The following is an 18,677-nucleotide window of genomic DNA, read 5'->3' on the forward strand; positions in this document are numbered from 1 at the left end:
GCAGGCCCAAATGGACTTTGAAAGGCTGCTTCCTTTCCCTTTCATGATTATAGTTTTGTTTTGTTGGAAATATGATAAAGCATGTAATGCTAGTTTTCTTTCTTCTGTGTGAATGGGATTATTTCTTTCCTTAATTTATAACAATTGCCGGAATCATACACAGTCCTTGAAAACTATCTGAAACACAGAGGTGCTTGCAACTCATTGTCTCAGCAGAGTGACACCACTGTGAAACATTAATGCATTTTCTTTTATTTTTCACTGTTTATGACTTTTTTCAGTGAAGATTTTCTGTTTAAGTAAGCATGCTGGATATTACAACCTCCTTTCTTTATGGCGTTTCCATGCTGTTTCGAAGTCTTAACAGATAAGCTTTAAGTGCCTGCATGATATCACGGGTATGCCAGAATTTCATCATTTTCTCATTATTGAATGTTGAATTTGTTTTTAGTTTTGGGATAGTATTTGTTTGTGCCCCTCAACATTTAGGACTATTTCCTATACTAAACTTCTATTTCCTACAAGTATTCTGCAGCTTTTGAGAGGCATTACTAAATAGAAAGTTCTTTTCCTGCAAATAAGTACTAAAATATATTTATCTAAATATATATTGACATAAGTACCTATATGGATATGTAATAAAAATAAAACATATTTAGATGCCTCTTGGTTTTCCATTCATTTTACCTCGTTAAACATGGGAGTAGTTCTCTAGGGTATGCAGGTCACCAGTTCCTACCCTCTGGGCTCTGGGTTTCCTGGCTTCCTTTGAGGTTCTCCCTTCCTCAGGCAGTGCAGCTTGAAACTGACAGGATTGATATTGTTAATCCAAGTGATACACCCACTCAAAATAACCCCTCTTTACAAAGTGTGTGTGCACCCTTTCAGTAAGAAGCACACCAAAGGTCTTTCTTGGCAAGGGGAAGCGGGGCTGTGATTTACATATTATGTTAGTCAGCTTTCCATTAGGATATCTGACATAAACCGAGCTTATTCTCTGCTATGGTTTCAGAGATGCCAGCCTGTGGTCAGCTGGCTCCATTACTTTAGGTGTGTGATAATGTAGACTGTATATATGGGAATACATGGTCAAGTTAGGCTACTCAACTCCTGACATTTGTCTGTAGGTATAGAGGGAGGTAGAGATAGAGGCATGAAGGCTCAGTGTCTTAGTCAGGGTTACTATTGCTGTGATGAAACAGCATGATCCAGGGCAACGTGAGGAGGAAAGGGTTTATTTCATTCACAGTTCCATGTAACAGTTCACTATCAGAATCAGTGAGGTTAGGAACTCCAACAGGGCAGGAACCTGGGGGCGGGAGCTGATGCAGAAGCCATGGCTTGCTTAAAGACTTGCTCCTCATGGCTTACTCAGCCTGCTTTCTTATAGAACCTGGGATCACCAGCCTAGGGATATTATTAGCCATAATGGGATGGGCCTCCCCCATCAATCGCTAACTAAGAAAGTGACCTACAGCGTGCTTACAACCCAATCTTATGGAAACATTTTCTCAATTGAGGCTCCCTCCTTTCTGATGATTCTAGCTTGTGTCAAGTTGGCATCCAGTATATTTAGGAACAAACTATTCTGAGGCGTACCCCTCGTGACCTGCTTCCCCCAACTAGGCCCAGACTCATTTCAGTTTTCACCACGGTCCACTAACCCATCAAGCTTTGAATAGATTAATCTTGATCCAGTCATCTCCCTAAATCTCCTCGGAGGGCTACTTCATAAGGGACCAAAGCTTCAACTCCATGAGCTTTGGGCGGGGCATTTCAGACCCAAGTCATCACAAAACCTAGGGACAGGGAGGATAATATTATGGGGCAGTAGTTTCATCAACATTATTCACTGGACCAGAACTGTTCTGTTTTCAAATTTGAACATAATTTCTACTGTTACCCTTAGGTTGTGAGTTTCCTGAGCCTTTTCTTACGGCTGTGCTGACTCTCGATTTTATGTAAGGATTGCAGGTGGAGCATTTCATAACTGTTAAGAGTTTAGCGTCCATAAGTCATAGTAGAGCCTGGCATTCATATGGATTGCTGGAGTCCTTCCCTTCTGCTGGGCACTTGTTGTGCAGTTACTAAATGAGCTAGGAGGCAAAGTGTCTTAATTTCCTTTTTATAGCTTTGATAAAAGTCCATGACCAAAAGCATCTTGGGGAGAAAGGACCTTATATTTTGGCTTTCACATCACAATCACAGTCTATTACAGAGGGAAGTGGGAGCAGAAACTCCGGGCAGGAACCTGTAGACAGAAACTTAAGTGGAAGCCATAGAGGGATGCTTCTTACTTGCCTACTCCACCTGCATTATTACCCTGTAGAAGACAGTGGGCGGGGTCCTCCCACATCAATCATTAATCAAGAACCGTGCCCCACAGTCTTGGGGCATCTGATAAAGGCAATATTTTTTTTTCAGTTGAGGTTTGTCTTTGTTAGGGTTACTATTGCTGTAAGCATTTAATTTTTGCTTGCTTACAATTTGAGAGATCTAGTCCATTATCAACACGGAGGGAAGCATGGCAGCATGCAGGCAGGCATGGTGCTGGAGAAGAAGTTGAGAGTTCTACACGGGGATCCACAGGCAGCAAGAAGAGAGGGAGGCACTGGGCCTGGCATGGGCGTCTGAAACCCCAATGCCCACCCACAGTGACACACTACTTCCAACAGGGCCACACCTGTTTAAAGCAGGACTACTCTCTGCTGACTAACCAATGACTCTGTGAGCCTATGGGGCCATTTTTACTCAAACCACCAGAAGACTCCTCTTACCAGATGACTCCAGATGTGTCAAGGAAACAAAACAGTAACCAACACAGTAAGGAAACAGAGCAGTATTGAGTTACCAAACTAAAGAAATTAAAACAAAAGTTGGGGTTGTTTTTTTATTTTTGTTTTTTGTTGTTTTTGTTTTTTAAGGTGATCTCTTTTGCCTCCCTTTTAGCGTTTCAATAGAAAACTGCTACACTATAGCTTTAAAAAAACTGCGCACACACAGCAAAATAGGAAACACTTATAATTAGATAGATCCAATACAAAAACTACCTTTGCCATTCCTTGGGAATCTAATCTCAGACTTGACCTAATTTCTTGGAAACACTCTGCAGCATCTATAGCAGTGCGCAGTCGAGTGGCTGCTTAGCACGTGGGGCTGTTTAAATGAAGTACAATGAAGTATGGTTAAAAAACTTCAGTTCTTAGTCACTGGCCGTGTTTTAGGTGCATAGAGACCACCTGAGTGGGGCTATTGTTGACTGTTTAGAGGGCAAGAAATAGAATATTTCCCTTATTGTACACACTTGCATTGATCAGAGCTAATCTAAAAAGTGGGACTAAAGATCCTTTCTCAGAGTATTGTGGGGCAAATTTAGGCACAAGAAAAATTACACAAAGAACCTGTCATGCATAATGCTTGCTTTGGACCTCAGTGGCATTCAGAAACACTGGTTGTCTCTACCGTCCTCTGTGCATGCTTCTGTCATCCATCTATCTTTTCCTCCTTACCTCCTTTCCTTCCCATCCTCCTCTTTGTGATGCTGGGGATTGAATCTAGCATCTTGATGTGTTAAGCAAGCATCCTACTAGTGAGCTTGGTTCCTACCCAGTTCTTGTTTTGTATTTTGAGATAGGAACTCGAGATGCAGCCCAGGCTGGCTTTGAACTCGCTATGTTGCCCAGGCTGCTCTCAACCTTTCTTTCTATTTGTTCCACGTCTCAAATGCTGGGATTATAGATACATGCTACCACAGCTAGCATTCCCATCTTCATTTTGTTGTAGGTATATCTCCATCCTCCATAGCCTTTTCTATTTACTCCTTTAAGCTTAAAAATATATATAATGAATTTGGGGAGTTAGAATTTGGGAATTGAACTAATTCTCAGGATAACTAGGTAATGATGAAAAGAAATGGCAAGACAAGTATTGCAAATTTGCCTCTCATTTGCAGAATCTAGACTTTTTAAAATGTTAACTCCATCTCTCTATCAGTGTCATGTAAATCAGAAGGTGGTGTCGAGTTCTCCTGAGGAGCAGGAAGAGACCATGAGTTGAAGGACGGAAATGTGAACAAAGAACAGTGATGCACATGTATGAAAATGTCCTAATGAGTTCCATAATTACATATCCTATGTAATAATATAATAATTAAGGAAGGAAGGAAACAGATACCTAGTCATAGCAGCAAAGAGCTGTCTGGTGTTGCTCTTGGGAAAGAGGAGAAGCAAGCAGCATTAGGCAAAAGTACCTTATTAGATTCCAGACCCTCTTGGTAGCTTGTCCCAGAATCAACTTTGAAATGATTTCTCCACAGACTCTATGGCTTCTATCACAGTTGTCCCTGTGGCACAGCAAAGCTTTTCTCCTTTGCTTTGGAAAACCCCCAAAGTCCTTCAGAAATGTGGCCCATGAAATTCTGTATCTTAATGGCTGTCCCCCACCCCCAGCCATACAAGTTGCATCACAGGGTTGTTTGTATTTTTTTCCCCATCATTTTGTCATTAAAAGTGAGTCCCCTTTTCAGATATTTGACACTGCCTGGAGGAATTCAGTCTTAGAAATATTTGATAGTAAGAACCTTACCAACTTTGTAATGTCCAACTTGATCTTACTTTTCACATCTGTAAGAGTAAAGAATTATAAATAGAGTAGCACCTTTGAAGTCTAATGAATTGACTTAAAGACAAAAAATAAGAGTTTCAGAGCTGTCATGGCATAGTGAGGATGGGGAATCTCAGATTTGTGATTGTCCTTACAGGCTTGCTATCATTACGTGTTAGCAGACATTGGAGAGAGGAATAAAACGACACTCCAAATCTACAGATCTGAGTTGGGAGGCCAACCCAAAAATGGTTGAGTTGGTTTGAAAATCATCTTGGACTAAGCAATATAATAAGGAATAGAGTGAACCTAGTGACCTTCTGCAGAATCATCTGAGAAACCCTTAAGCTAATCACTCTCCAAAGATGAAAGAGATAGAAAATCCAACCCTGACAGCATTGGCCCTGAAACACTTAAAGGAATCCCTTGAAAGAATTGACTCTGGAGTCCAATTCACTTGAAGAGTAGATGAGAAAGTGATTTGGGAGACCATTAGTCCCTCTTTTCAAAAGCATGGTTTCTGGATTCTTGGCAGTGAGCAACTCCTTGCTTGGACTGTAAATGCTTGTTTCCTACTGACAAAAACACAAAACAAAACACTAGTCTGTTATATATAGGTTGACATCACTAAGAAAGTTGTTTCTTTCCCATGAAAGCCTGCAGTGCTCATGAAATACTGTGAGCAGGTATGGAGGGGGAATATCAGACACATATAGTTGTTTGTTTAATCGTCATAGTCAACATGACATGGGTACTGTTGTTTTAATCAGTCTCCAGGTGACAAAAGCTGCAGCACAGGGAGCCTATGTCATATGTCCAGGAGCAATCTTATAGGTGCTGAGCTTGGAAGGAGCCTAAGAACCAGAACCATGCTCAACTCTGCATACAGCCCTTGTCCACAGAAAGATCATGCACAATTTGCTCTGGTCAAGTTCAACTGCTTGTCCAACCTCATTCTCCTTTTAATTGTTTTTACATTGTTGTCAATATGTAGCCAGTTTCTATGGTAGAACCAGTCTTATAACTATTTTTTACTGCTCAATAGGAAAAGGCCTTAATCACTGGGACTCATCCTTTCAAAGTGTATATGTAGTTTTGTTGTTGCTGTTATTTGTTTGCTTATGTTTTGGTTTTCAAGACAGGGTTTCTCTGGATAGCCCTTGCTATCCTGCAACTGGGTCTGTAGACAGAGCTGGCCTCGAACGCAGAGGGGCACTTGTTTCTGCCTCTCGAGTGCTGGAATTAAAGACATGGGCCATTACTGCCTGGCTACATGGCCTGTTTTCTGTTCAACTGATTAGAAGATGGAGTTGATAGTTATTATTTGGGGCTGGTATAATTTAGGAGATGCCTAGGGAGGGCTTAGGCTTAACTTACATTACTGTGGACTCTCAGGGTTAGTTCACATTACTCTGAACTAGTTAGAAGTAAGGAGTTAGAAGATGTGGGAAGCGATGGGTAAGATCTCCTGGCCACTGGGCAATGTGCTGCAGGGCGAGGAAAAAGCTGGGGAATCTCATTTCCTTTCTAGAGTTGCCATTTGTGAAGGATAGGCTGGTAGTGGCTGTTTAACTCCTCTTAGCTTTATCTTTAAAATGAGGTCAAAATGTTTGACTTGTCATTACCGAAAGTCCAAATTCAGCCTCAGATTTATACATATCCTTCCATAATCTTATGTTCCTTTTAGATGAAACTTCACAATTTTCGATGTCATAATTTCTTCTGCTCTCCCAACATTGCATTATATTTCATTTGGTGAATTCATGGTACTCCCTGGACTCAGTACAGTCCACCCTTGGCCTTTATTCTATCTGCATTTATTTTGATACAGAAGATAGATAGCTCTCTGTACTTTGTAATGGAAAGGGACCCATCATAGATAGTGCAAGCTGTGGATATACATAATGGTGGGAACAGAGACTGGAGTTAAACAGAAGGTTAAAGGTTAACATGGCAACTGAAGTTGAATAAGAAGAGAAAGAACAGAGCTCTGGGCTACCAACAGCAGGCTGCACTGAAGCTCTTGAGGAATGACTGCAAAGCGGCATTGTCCTTTTGTAAATTCTTGCTCCTAATGCAGCTGATTGTGACAGGCTAACTGTAAGAAAGGATGGCTTCTAACTAGAAGCTTTGTGCTAGGAGAGCACCTCAGAGCACTCTGTGGATAAGGAGCTAAATATGAGGCAACTGAGGCAGCTACTCCTTAGTGGCTGGGATGGCGTTAACTCTGCCATGGTAAAGCTCCAAGCTGGTCACATAAATAAGAGAATAAACACAGCCTAGTGTAATTGACAGTCCCAAAACATTTGCGAAGTCTGAAGGTAGTAACCCTGGCCAAGTGACTAACAGCTAGCAGACAGTCAAGGTCAAAGCTAGAGTCAGGAATAGAGAGGCTTCCTCTTCCCCTGACCGGGTGGGCAGCCCATGCACATTAGTGATAATCTCCCTGGCAGGGCCGTGGTGGTGTGCCAAGTGCATAGTGCATAGTGAGTCTAGGCCTTCCATTGTCTTCGCTCTTGAAAACCCAGAAAGTTAATATCAGTAGAGATGACCCCATCCTCTGCCCAGTTTCTGCTGTACCCTACAAAGCTTCTCAACAAGGAGAATTCAGAGGCATTTTCCTCTCTTAGAAACTCCTCTGCCAGAAATTTCTTTCATTTTTCCTTCATTTGACTTTTCTGTAATAATTTCTCCTAAATAAATAATTTGAATAAATATTTAAATATTTTGCCCTAAAGATCCACCCCCACCCCCGCAATGGAAAAGCAAAGTCATTCTCTGTCAATAAGTTTTTGTGACCTCCATGTCTGTGTCATCTCAAAGAAGAAAGTGTCCCTCAGATGGTTATAAGAGTCTACCGCCTTAGTCTTTTAAGACCCTGACATGTGTGGTATCCTGTGAGGGTAGGAAGCCTGCTTAGGGATTCTAGAGGATGGTTAAGCGTGAATCCTCGAGTCAAATCCTGGCTCCTTTGATTATTGACCCTGTAAACATGAGTTACTTAGTCTTTTTGTGTATCAGTTTTCTAGCAGGAGAAGTTCCAAGCTGTAGCAGCTGTCTGTATCTAATGACTTACTATATGCAAAGCATGTCCTACAATGCTTGGGCACATAGTAAATGCCCAATCTAGGTATTATTGTATTCCTTCCCACCTGATACTCGGCGAAGCTCTGCTCAATTACCTTCTCTTGACTTTGACTTCTTAATTTAACATAGTCTGATAAAGCCTTACTATCCAGCACAGAGGGTATCAGTCCAATGGTCTCCTGGTCCATTTTCTGTGAAACCATGTTGACACATGTGAATAATGCCGAAACCTGGTATGTCTGTCCAGTGCTATGGTGCACACTTTACAAGCCCTGCCAGCGTATATATTTGCTCAAATCTGTTGAAGTCCCTGAAAACTTACTCTGGAAATCAGTCCTAAGTTATATCTGAACACATAACACATCCTCAGAGAAAAGGAAAACACCAAGCATGCCAGGCTGTGTGTCTTCTCGTCCCCTCTCCCTATTCGCGTAGCCCTAGTGCTGTGTTCTGTGTGTGCAGCTCATGAAGCGGGAGCGATGATCTCTTCTTTCCACAGTCTCAGAGAAGACAGACTTTTATCAACCAGCATGTCCTCTAGAGCAGGAAGCATTTATCAGAGATGTAAAAGGCACCCTCAGATTGTTCTTTCTTTTTCTTTTGCCCTGCCCTGCTGTTTACTTTGTTTTGTTTAATTTTGTTGTTTTGCTGTGCTGGCGACTGAGTCTACAGCTGTGTGTGCAAGCTTGGCACACACACATCCTACTGACTGAGCTACATTCCTAACACCTTGTCATTTAAAGTCCTGTCAGGTCAGTTAGTATTCCCAAAATGTCAGTGTTGGAACTAATTAGGGCTTGTAATTTCCTATAAGGTTTGGTGGACTATATACTCCCTTTATTTGCAGTTTCTTTCTTTCTTTCTTTTTTTTTTTTTCCAGGCATACATTGTTAAAAATGCGTTATTGCAACCAGAATCCCTCAGACTTTTGGGTTTGACAGGAAGCTGTTCTAGAGGTAACTGGACATCTAGGATCCTCCTATCCCATACCCTCCGAATTATATGTTGGTTTATCTGATGTGTGCTGGGTTGCTTTGATTTGGCTATTTTGCACAAAATGGACAGTGGAGACCAAACTGATACATATCTTAGACCTTTACAGAAGTAGAGATCCGTGGGGGATCTTGGGTGAATGACTTGGTCCAAGAAGGGAGGTTGTGTGCTAAAATCATGCCATGCCATGTCCATTTATTTGGTTACAACACCAAAGCAGAGAAAAGTCCTTTCTGCCACTGGGATTTGTAATTCACTGAGGGAGTCACTGCTGAGGCACAGAAAAAAAACAGAGGTTGGTCCACAACTCAGAAGTCACTCCCACAGGGCTAGGGCTGTTTATTCTGCTGCCCTTTGGTAGGTGGACGCTGGGTGTGGTGGGCGTGCTTTTCTAAGTACCTGTTTGTAGAGTACCCAGGCAGGGCAGAGCTAAAAATGGTAGTAATCTGAAACCAGTCCAGTCGGTTTTCCTTCCCAGCAGTCAGAGAAAATCTGCATTCCAGATGAAACCTGCCGGCTAGCTGAAGGAAAGCATTTACAAACAGAAGACATTCCAAGGGCAGTAAATTAACTGCTCTGAGAGGATCTTTTTTTCTTTGCTTCCTGTCTTTGATTAGGGGCTTGTAAGAGGCTGTTGTTGATGTAAGCGAACTGCTGGGTTTGGGGCCTGGCTGGCCCAGGCCTCTGATTATGATGCAGATGGAAAAGTGGGCTCACTTTAGAAGTTCTTAGGTCATTTTCTGCTGATTCACTTTGGAATCTCTTGGGCTGTACCAGGGGGTGGTTCCGGGCTGTCAGGACCAGCTTGCCAGCTCAGCACTTTTAGGAACCTCAACTTGCTCACCAATGAGGAAGTTGAATGCCACCAGGAGAACCGTAGGCTCTGGGCGGAGCTCCTCCTTTAGTCCTGGGCTGGGATTAAGGGACAGACTGACTTTGCCTGCGACAAGAAGCCTTTTGTCCTGGGGAGTAAATACGGAAGTCCAGAAGAGCAGACTGCCTGCCCATGTGTAGTAAGGTGTGCAGCGCCAGCTGCTTTGGGGCATAGTGTTGCTCAGACTTAACAAGTTGCCCTGGGCACGCCGGCATCGAGCAAAGAGCAAACCGGAAGGGAGGGCGCAGTGACCTGAAAGAGACCAAGTGTGTTCTCTGAGTTGCTGAAAGCCTGGCTCCCTCCCCGGTCCTGTCGCTCCCTGTCCTGTAAGTCAAGAGCAGATGGCTCGGATAAACTGAGGGAGCAGGGCAGGTAACACAAGGCAGAACTTCTGTCAAGGGCACTGCGGGGACATGGAGGAGGTTGGAAACTCTCTCAGCAGCAGAGATGTGCTGGAACCAGACAGATCTGAAGCTGGACTTGAGATGGCTCAGTCGATCCTGAGTAAATTCTCCATGAAATCCCTGTTTGGATTTACAAGTAAACTGGACTCCTTGGATCCTGAAGAGGAAGATGCTGTGCTGAAGGCATTTCGCAGTTTAGAGGTGGGTCCTGCTCCTGAGCGGGATGATCCCAGCAAAGGCTCAGATCTGCCACAAGCAGAGGCTCCAGTGCCACCTGATCTTAAAAAGGATGAGAAGTCAGCAAGGGCGGAGACAGGATCGGAGGGAAGTCAGGGGAAAGACAGCTCAGACACCTCTTCCCCTGGCCTTGAGCTGCTTTCACCTGCCTCTGTGAGTGCGGACAGCGAGGAAGTCATTTGGGTCCGTGGAACCCTGATTCACACCACCAGTGACTCTGACTCAGAAGATGGAGGCCAGGAGGCAGAAGAAGGGAGCGGCCTTGATACCCGGGAGTCCACCACTGGTGTTTTATCTGAGCCTTCTCAAGAGCCCCAAGAAAGACCAGGTGATTCGGGAGAAAAGATGGGCACTGGGGATACTGATGATGCAGAACTCTGTGCTGAAAACTCTCAGAGAACTTTACCTGAGACAAGCGGCAAACTGAAACCTGCTGGTGACAATAGCCATCAGGCCGAGCACAGCGCCGGGCAGGGCCAGGCTATAGAAGCAGGGTCTCACATCCCACCAGTAGTAGCAACAGACCAGACTGTTGGTGGCACTGAGAGCACTACTTCTAAAAGGGAAGCTCCTGGAGAGAAGGCCTTCCAGCTCCCAGCTTTCTTTAGTGGGCTCCGTGTGCTGAAGAAGGGGCCTACCGCAGAGGCAGGGGAGACCATCACTGAAATCAGACCCAAGGATGGGGACCTGGCTTTGCTCAAGTTGACCCAGCCTGTTCAGAAGTCTCTGGTGCTGGGAGGCCAGCAGACAGTGAAGAGCCAGGGTAGAGCAACTGATCCGAAGGCCACTCCCACTCTCCTGGAGCAGCTATCTCAGCTGCTCAACATCGACATGCCAAGAACCGAACCGAAGGAAGCCGACCCCGAGTTCCGCGGGGCGGACGAGATGGGCTACAGCACTGATCAGGAGAGCCACAGGGGTTCTGGAGATGCCTGTGTCCAGGGTGGCCAGGTGAAGGCAAAGCCACCAGAGACTGCCCTGGAGGCCTTTAAGGCCTTATTCATCCGTCCCCCCAAAAAGGGGACCACAGCTGACACCTCTGAACTGGAAGCTCTTAAGCGAAAGATGAGGCACGAGAAGGAATCGCTACGCGCTGTGTTCGAAAGGTCCAAGTCAAGGCCAGCAGACAGCCCCTCTGATCCCAAAAGTGTATGTAGAATTGGGTTCTGCATTTTGCTGTTAATTTTTTTCTTTCTAGGTTTCCTGTTAAAATGAATGAATCTTAATTGCCTGTCATTATTATTATACTGGTTTGGGCTAAAAAATGATAATGATGTCATTAAATCTGTCTTGCAAAAGACTACTAAGTTGGACAGAAGTTTTTCCTTTGTTTTTTAAATGTAATTAGATATGATCTGTGGGACTTATGGGAAGGAAGGGAAACTGGGCGCCCTGAGTTTAAGCATCAGTGGTCAGTGTGTTTATAAAACATTAACAGCATGGGGAAGTGGTGCACATGGTGTGCAAGATAACCCAGATTTATAAGGATTTGTTCACTCAGTTATATGCTTGTGAACACTAGGCTGCCCTTTAGAAGTGTGCCATTTAGCAAAATATGTGATTATGGTGTCACTGAAGTGTTCTTGAATTTAGAATGAGAACTGGTTTTTAATACCAATTTTGTCATTTATAGTGTGTGAATGTCATAATTTCTGAGCCTCTCTCCCCATATACAAAAAGAAGAACCTAGCTCTAACCCTTATGGAAGGAATAAATGAAGTCAGAACACAAGAGAATCTAGCTAATAAAAGATGTAGTTATTTTTTAAAAAATCAGAGCAAATTTATAATGACCAGGGAGTATTTGGCATTAAAAGTTCATGGGAACAATCGATAGAATTTTTTGTCAAACATCACTTCAGCATAGGATTATCAGGTCTGCCTGTATATTTAATTAAGATTAAAAAATAAAGTCTGTAGAAAAAAAATTATCGTAGGTTGTAGTTAAATCTAAACACACCATACATTCTAGTTGCAAAATTCAACTTCTTTTTAAAAATTGAGCATGGAGTCAATCTCTTTTGTTTTATAATAAGAAAAAATTAAAGTTAGGTGCTAATGTTCATGGAAAACGCAAACTTAGTCCTTATTGTAAGTAGTTCAGAGTTGGAGTATATTTGTAGATATTCCTATAAATGTGCCAGATGATAATGTATTTGCTTTTGTTTGTGCAGTTCAGAGTTTACATGTGCCCTTTAAAATAGCTGAAAAACAAAAATAATACATAAAGGGTTGCATGTTAGGTAGCCTTGAGTTTTTTTGTTTGTTTGGTTTGGTTTTTTTCTTTGTTTGTTTTTGTTTTTTTGTTTTAGTTTTTACCCCAACTGATGCTTTACCCTTCTGGACAAAAGTTCATCTTGTACTAAGACGGCTCATTTAACAATAATGGGAGCAACGTGCAACTGGCCATTAAAATCGATACTAGGACCAGTGTTAGGATACATATTTTCAAGAATCAGTTGGCTCTGGCCACACTTTCCTTAAATTATTCTTTGCCTGTTTTTGCACAGCCTGACCAGAGCCCCACAGAGCAGGACGACAGGACTCCAGGCAGACTCCAAGCTGTCTGGCCACCCCCGAAGACAAAAGACACAGAAGAAAAAGTGGGACTGAAGTACACCGAAGCAGGTAATGTGTGAAGGGAACCTGGTACCCTGGGATGAAGCTCTTCCTGAATGGCTTTTAGTTCCAGTTCAGAGAACTCAGAATTGGGTGTTTGGTTTCATCATATATTATACTGCAGAAGGCTTCTTCTAGCTTTGGTATTGGCATTAAAGCATGCCACTTTGCACATTTACTGCCACTGAACTTCTTAGGGATGAAAGGCAATGGCAGCAGAATGAATGAAAAGGGGTGTACAGGACAAGGAGGAATGCCTTTGGGGAGTGAAACGGAGTAGGGAGATTACAAATTCCTCTGTAAGCAGGTGGCTGGTGCACATTTAATGTTTGTGTGAGCTGGCAGCAGTGCTCGAAGAGGCGAGTATGATTTTCCAGGACTGTAATCTGATGTTCTGTTTGTCTCTTCGTAAAGCTTCCCAGATAAAGGAACCTTGTGCAGACTGAACATACAGATGCCGTATCAGTTACTCGCTCACTGTTGTTAGACAAAGCTTCATTTAATGCATGTCCAATTTTAAAGCAATCCAACTCTCTGGAAAACTTCCCAGGAAAGTTTGAGTCGCTTTACATGGAATAAGACTCTTTAAGTGGAAGGTTCACATGGAAAAAAAAATCACTAGAAAACTAGACATGGATATATTTTAATTGCGTGTGTGGTGAGGGCAGGGGGTTGAGTGTTATTGAAAGCTCTTTACTTTCTTCCTCATATTTGGAGGCTTATCTGTAGTACCCAGGGACTGTCACTTGAAAATATGGTGACAGCGCATTGATTTAAATGAAAAGATTACCTAGAAATTGGCAGGTGCTAAAAAGCTTTCTGAAAGCTCCAGTGAAGAAATGCTTCTCATTGTCATGTTCCAGTTTCAATCTTCTATTAACTTCCCTGAAGTGAGTTAACTTCCCTGAAGTGAATTCACCTTGAGATTCTGGGCTAGGATGTCCTGGGAAGGGGCCTTGGCCCATGCTAACTTGAGCTATATTACAACATGGAGGCTGCTGTGCTTGGAGCGCACCTCTGGTCTCTACTGAGTTTTCCCTTAACTAAGCTCATAAGGTAAGAAGAAGAAGAAGAAGAAGAAAAAAAAAAAAAAAAAAAAAAAAAGATGAGGTCTGAGACACCCAGACAGGCTTTCGCTAAACACTACTGTTTTATATTTCAGTTCTGGTCAATATTCAGAGGCAAAGTTCTCCGGCAGGAAAGAATCATTTCCAACCCTTGGTCTGTTCTGTGAGCCTAAGGACTTTGCATTTTCCATTTTCACTCTTCTCTACAGGACAGAGCGATCTCCATTGTTAAGCCACATGACTTCCTCCACGGTCCTAACATTTGTGTCTCTTCCCATTTTACCCACATGTCAGCAGTTCATTGCAGTGATTTTCAGAAAGTGAAGCGAAGCCCTCCCTTTGTTCCTCTCTGATACGTGGCTCTTTATTATTACTTTTGTTGATTAACGTGCATATTCAGTTCAGCTTACATAATTATGGAAAAATACTTCGCTCTGTAGGCGGCTCAGAGTTACGTTGGGTTAGTAGGCTTTTGTGTAATGTCAGGTGTTAGTGGTTGAGAACACACACACTGCGAGGGAGTCTGGATGTGGTGTCTAGGTCCACATACCCAATCATAAACCTGTGGTTTTTCTCTGGGACAGTAACTACTTCACAGCATGCTATTTTTCTGCACTACTTTTCTTTTAGGATGAAAACATGACTCATCCTCAGTGAACATACGTATATAGCTGCTTCAGTGCTCTGGCATACAAGCATTTTCCCCAAATTGGAATGCTGTCTATGATCACAATGTTGACCCACCCACCAGGTTATTTGCTTATCATGGTATAGTGTGAGTGATTACATGCCCTGAGATATGCCTGAGCTAACAAAATGAAACAGAATACAATGAGTCCTAATTCCTAAGTTAGAGCTTTTTAGTCTTGATATGATTAGCATTTATCATGGCAACCTTCCTTGCCTTGGTGAGCCATTTGCTGAGCAGGCAAAGAAGTCAATGTCATAAATGCCTCTTGAATCCAGTCTAGTCCTATTTGAATTGCTCCTTAGTCTTTGCTTTATGCTACCTCGTTGTCCCCACTTCTGGAGGCCCACAGGGCATTCATCCCAGTTAACCATGGCAATGGTTTCTGTTCTTTCTGGCATGTGTTGTCAGAACCACTGAGACCTTAAATGAGCTAGCTGGTGGGAAGGGAGCCAATGAAAGTGGTAATACTGATAATTTCATTGGGAGGTGCAGAAAGACAGCAGACTGGCCATGCACTCCCTGGGAGCCTTGGTGGCAGTACTTTGGTGACAGTACTTTGTTCTATGTCTGGTGCTCAGCTGCCTGGGGGCCTGATGTATCTCAGGGGACATGGTTTCCCTAGAAGAGTAAGATACCCCACACATTTTGTACTTCATTGATAATCTTGAGAAAGTTAATATAACCCCCCTTCCTCTGCCCCTCCCCCCCGCTTATCTTCAGCTTTTTAAAAAACTTTTTATTAATTTATTCTTGTTACATCTCAATGGGTATTCCATCCCTTGTATCCTCCCAGTCTTCCCTCCCTCTCATTTACCCCTTATTTCCCTCCCCTATGACTGTTCCTGAGGGGGATTTCCTCCCCCTGTATATGCTCATAGGTATCTTCAGCTTTGTTGTGGAGTAAACTGAAATCTTGCAAGAGTTTGGTGTGTAACTGGACGTACTTTGTGAATCCCCTCCCTTGCCACCATCAGCTTCCCTGTCCCTGGAGAAACACACAGAAACCAGCCAGTCCCTGTGAGCTTAGAGATGGAAGTTTGATTGAAGGCAGCTCAAGGTATCCAAAGCCTTGGGCTTTTACATCTTCAGTGTACTTTGTTTTCCCCAAGGTTTTTTAGTCACCAATCTAAAGAAACATCAGAGCAAGACCTTGGTCTTTCTATTTCACATGTACTGTTGGAATTCAGTGCTGTTGAGAGAGCTCGTCAGTCTACCTAAGTCCAAGCATTTCTGTGAGTTTCCTCTATCCCACCCTGGGATGCCCTCAGCCATTTTACTGACTTTTCATCATCACAAGTCTTAAGAAATGACTTAATCCTACAGATTAAATTTTGTTCAGGATGAAAAGGAAAGGACCTAATACAGGAGAGTCTGTTATTTGAAATAGTGGTTTCTAGAGTCTTTTTAGTCTATGAGGGTTCTCCACAGTGGTTCCTCATTGCCAATATGCCCGTCCTGCTGTTACATAGTTACCATTGGCTTCCCCAGCTCTGGACACTGCAAACACTTCTCTTGGCGAGAAAGCCTTTGAGTTCTGCAGGAGTATCCACTGCTGCAGCTTGTCCTGTGCCCATACTAAGTGCATTGTTAGTTTCATTCTTTGAGCCCTTGAAGCCTTGGTGATATGCTACTTGAGAGCTGTCACTCAGTGGACTTCCTTCCGCAGGGGCCAGAGTTGATGTCTACAGACACGTTGAGTTTGGAACTCCCAATGTTAGTTCATACTGTGCCTGAAGCGCTTTGCTCAAACAGAACAGAGCACCCTGCCGCGTCTTGTGCTGAACCTCCCTATATTGCTGTTGTCAGTGTGAGCCTATCTTGTGTTTTGAACATCTCACAGTAACTTTGAGTAAACAGAGCATTTTACTCCCACTTCTCCAGGCTTGGGCTGGGACTGTCGCTGCAACAAACTCCATTTTCCTCTTGGAATTCTTTCTCCTGATACCACCCTTTGCTATTGATCCAAGCTGTAGATGGTCTTGTGTTGTTTTTAAGTGGATCCCCCTGTCTTCTTTCCCTCTGACCAAATTCAAAGAGAATACAGATCATCTGGAGCCACTTAAGAGACAGGTCATAAAGAACGGTGACAGCAGACCTCCAAAGGCAAGTTAACCGGTCCCTGTGTAGGTACAGTGCCTGCATTCCTTAAATGACTTTTCTGTTTCTTTTCTTTCTTTCCCTCCATTTCACAACAGAATTTAATTCAGAGCACAATCTGAGTTAGATATCTAAGATTTCTTCACCCTGAATTGTGCATTGATTTCCCAGCAGGGTTTTAGAATAACTATCCTCTTCCTGAACTAAGTTTATGTCCACTTTGGACTTCCCTTGGCTGTGTTTGCATCTTGGCCTCTGCATCTTTCTGGTGCTTAGAACACCTCACAGGGCGGCACCCCCAGTTCCCAGTTCTCTTGCATACTTAAAAAAAAGATATTTTCAGCTTTTCTGATGGAGCTGTTCTTCTGAAACTCTCCACAGAGCGGATCCTCTTTAGACTTTTCCTTGGGATTGCACTACCTTGTAAGTCAGTGTGAGGTGGGAATGAAAATGCCTACTGTTTGCACATATTTTAGAAAACTCTATCCAGAGCATTTTACAATTTTCAGAAATAATTTAAAAATATTTGCTTATATGTAAATATATATTTGTATATGTACATATGCATGTGTCTTATATTTACTAATTATGTATCCAGACACATAATTAAAAAATGCTTTGTGTGAATTTGTTTTTTGGGTTAGTTTTCTGTTTCTAGAACGTTTCTAACAATCTAATGACTAAAGCTTCATGGCTTTTGGAGACTTTCTTCTCCAGACCCAATATTGTCCCCAGTTCAGGTCGCATTTGAACTCATGGAATACAAAGGTTCCTTCTATGAGCATATCTTAGTGATTCTAAGTATTTTGAAAATCCTTAAAACCATAGTGATGGAGGCTGGAGATGGCTCAGTGGTTATGAGCTCTTCTAGAAGACCAGAGTTTGACTTCTAGGATCCGTATGGTAGCTGACAACAGTATGTAACTACAATTACAGGGTATCTGACACCCTCTTTTGGCCTCTGGGGGTGCTGCGTGAACATGCTGCACAGACACGTACAAAGACAAACACTCATATACGTAATATAACAAACAAATCTCAAAAAGATTAATAAAACAATGTAGTGATAATCAAAAGCTACTGACAAACACGATGCCATCTCCACTGTATGGTGTGCTTGATGCTCCGCCCATCTGTGCGTTCCCCCAGATCCAGTGAGGATTGCCTGCCCTCTGGTTTTCTTCTCACTGTCTTTGTGTCTTAATGATCATGAGAGAATTCTGTTCTTGACACTCACTCCTCTCCTACTCTGTTCTGTGATTGATGGAATTTCTCAAAAATTTATCATGACGTGTCTCAAAATCCTAAGAAAATGAGGTTAAAGTTTGTGGGGAATTAAAAATGGTGTCACTTGTTGGAACTGTCAACCTCTTAATTGCTCCTAGGAGGGGGAAGGGGAGCTGTGGAGAACAAAAGCGCCCTTGTCTTCCGATGTGAACTGTGGACCTTGGGTTTCTCTTCCTCTGTGCATCTAGAAAAACCTTATCTACTGCTAACGCTTCCGAGCTAGGCTTGGAATGCCATAAATACTGTCCTCTGGCTGTAAGGGTGGCCATGGATTTTGGAGAAAAAGAGAAGTCAGCACAGGTATTGAAGTTACCATGGACAAGCTGCCAGCGTAGGTGGCATCTGCTGGGACTTAGAGCGCCAGAAGCTTGGAACAACTTGGAGAGAACAGCTTATGGAGAGAATTGTAGATCAGCTCAGTCTTCACCTGAGTGAGAATCTGCCTGCCCTCTGGTCTGCTTCTCATTTGCTTTTGTATATTTATGAAGTGAGAGAGCTCTTCCTGGTGAGTCAAACATTCTTGCTTCATCAGCCAGGGAGAGCTAAAAATATCTTTCAAGATTTTATTGGCTTACTGTAGCTTGAGTTTTGATCTCCCCATCCATGACTCACAGAGTGTGTTAGCCACAGGTGGATATTGCTTTTAAGTCCTGTGTCTAGATGGACTGGCCTGTGTCTTTAACTGCCTAGGTGATGGATTTGCTCACCATATGCACTATG

At 43.0% G+C, this 18,677-nt stretch overlaps 1 protein-coding gene across 2 annotated transcripts in view; it reads left to right on the forward strand.

The window, feature by feature from the left end:
• Fmn1 (formin 1) overlaps positions 1-18,677 on the forward strand; it is a 295,331-nt gene that overhangs the window by 26,853 nt on the left and 249,801 nt on the right. The window contains exons 1-2 of one of the 2 annotated variants that reach the window (XM_051144336.1): positions 9,122-11,346; positions 12,707-12,824. In XM_051144336.1, the coding sequence (XP_051000293.1) occupies positions 9,970-11,346; positions 12,707-12,824 (1,495 nt within the window). In that variant the 5' untranslated portion in view covers positions 9,122-9,969. Of the gene's footprint in view, positions 1-9,121; positions 11,347-12,706; positions 12,825-18,677 lie in introns of those variants that run through there. The other variant, XM_051144337.1, reaches the window with a different exon arrangement.

The sequence above is a fragment of the Acomys russatus genome, chromosome 4 (genome assembly GCF_903995435.1).
Source record: "Acomys russatus chromosome 4, mAcoRus1.1, whole genome shotgun sequence".
Taxonomy (NCBI): Eukaryota; Metazoa; Chordata; class Mammalia; order Rodentia; family Muridae; genus Acomys; species Acomys russatus.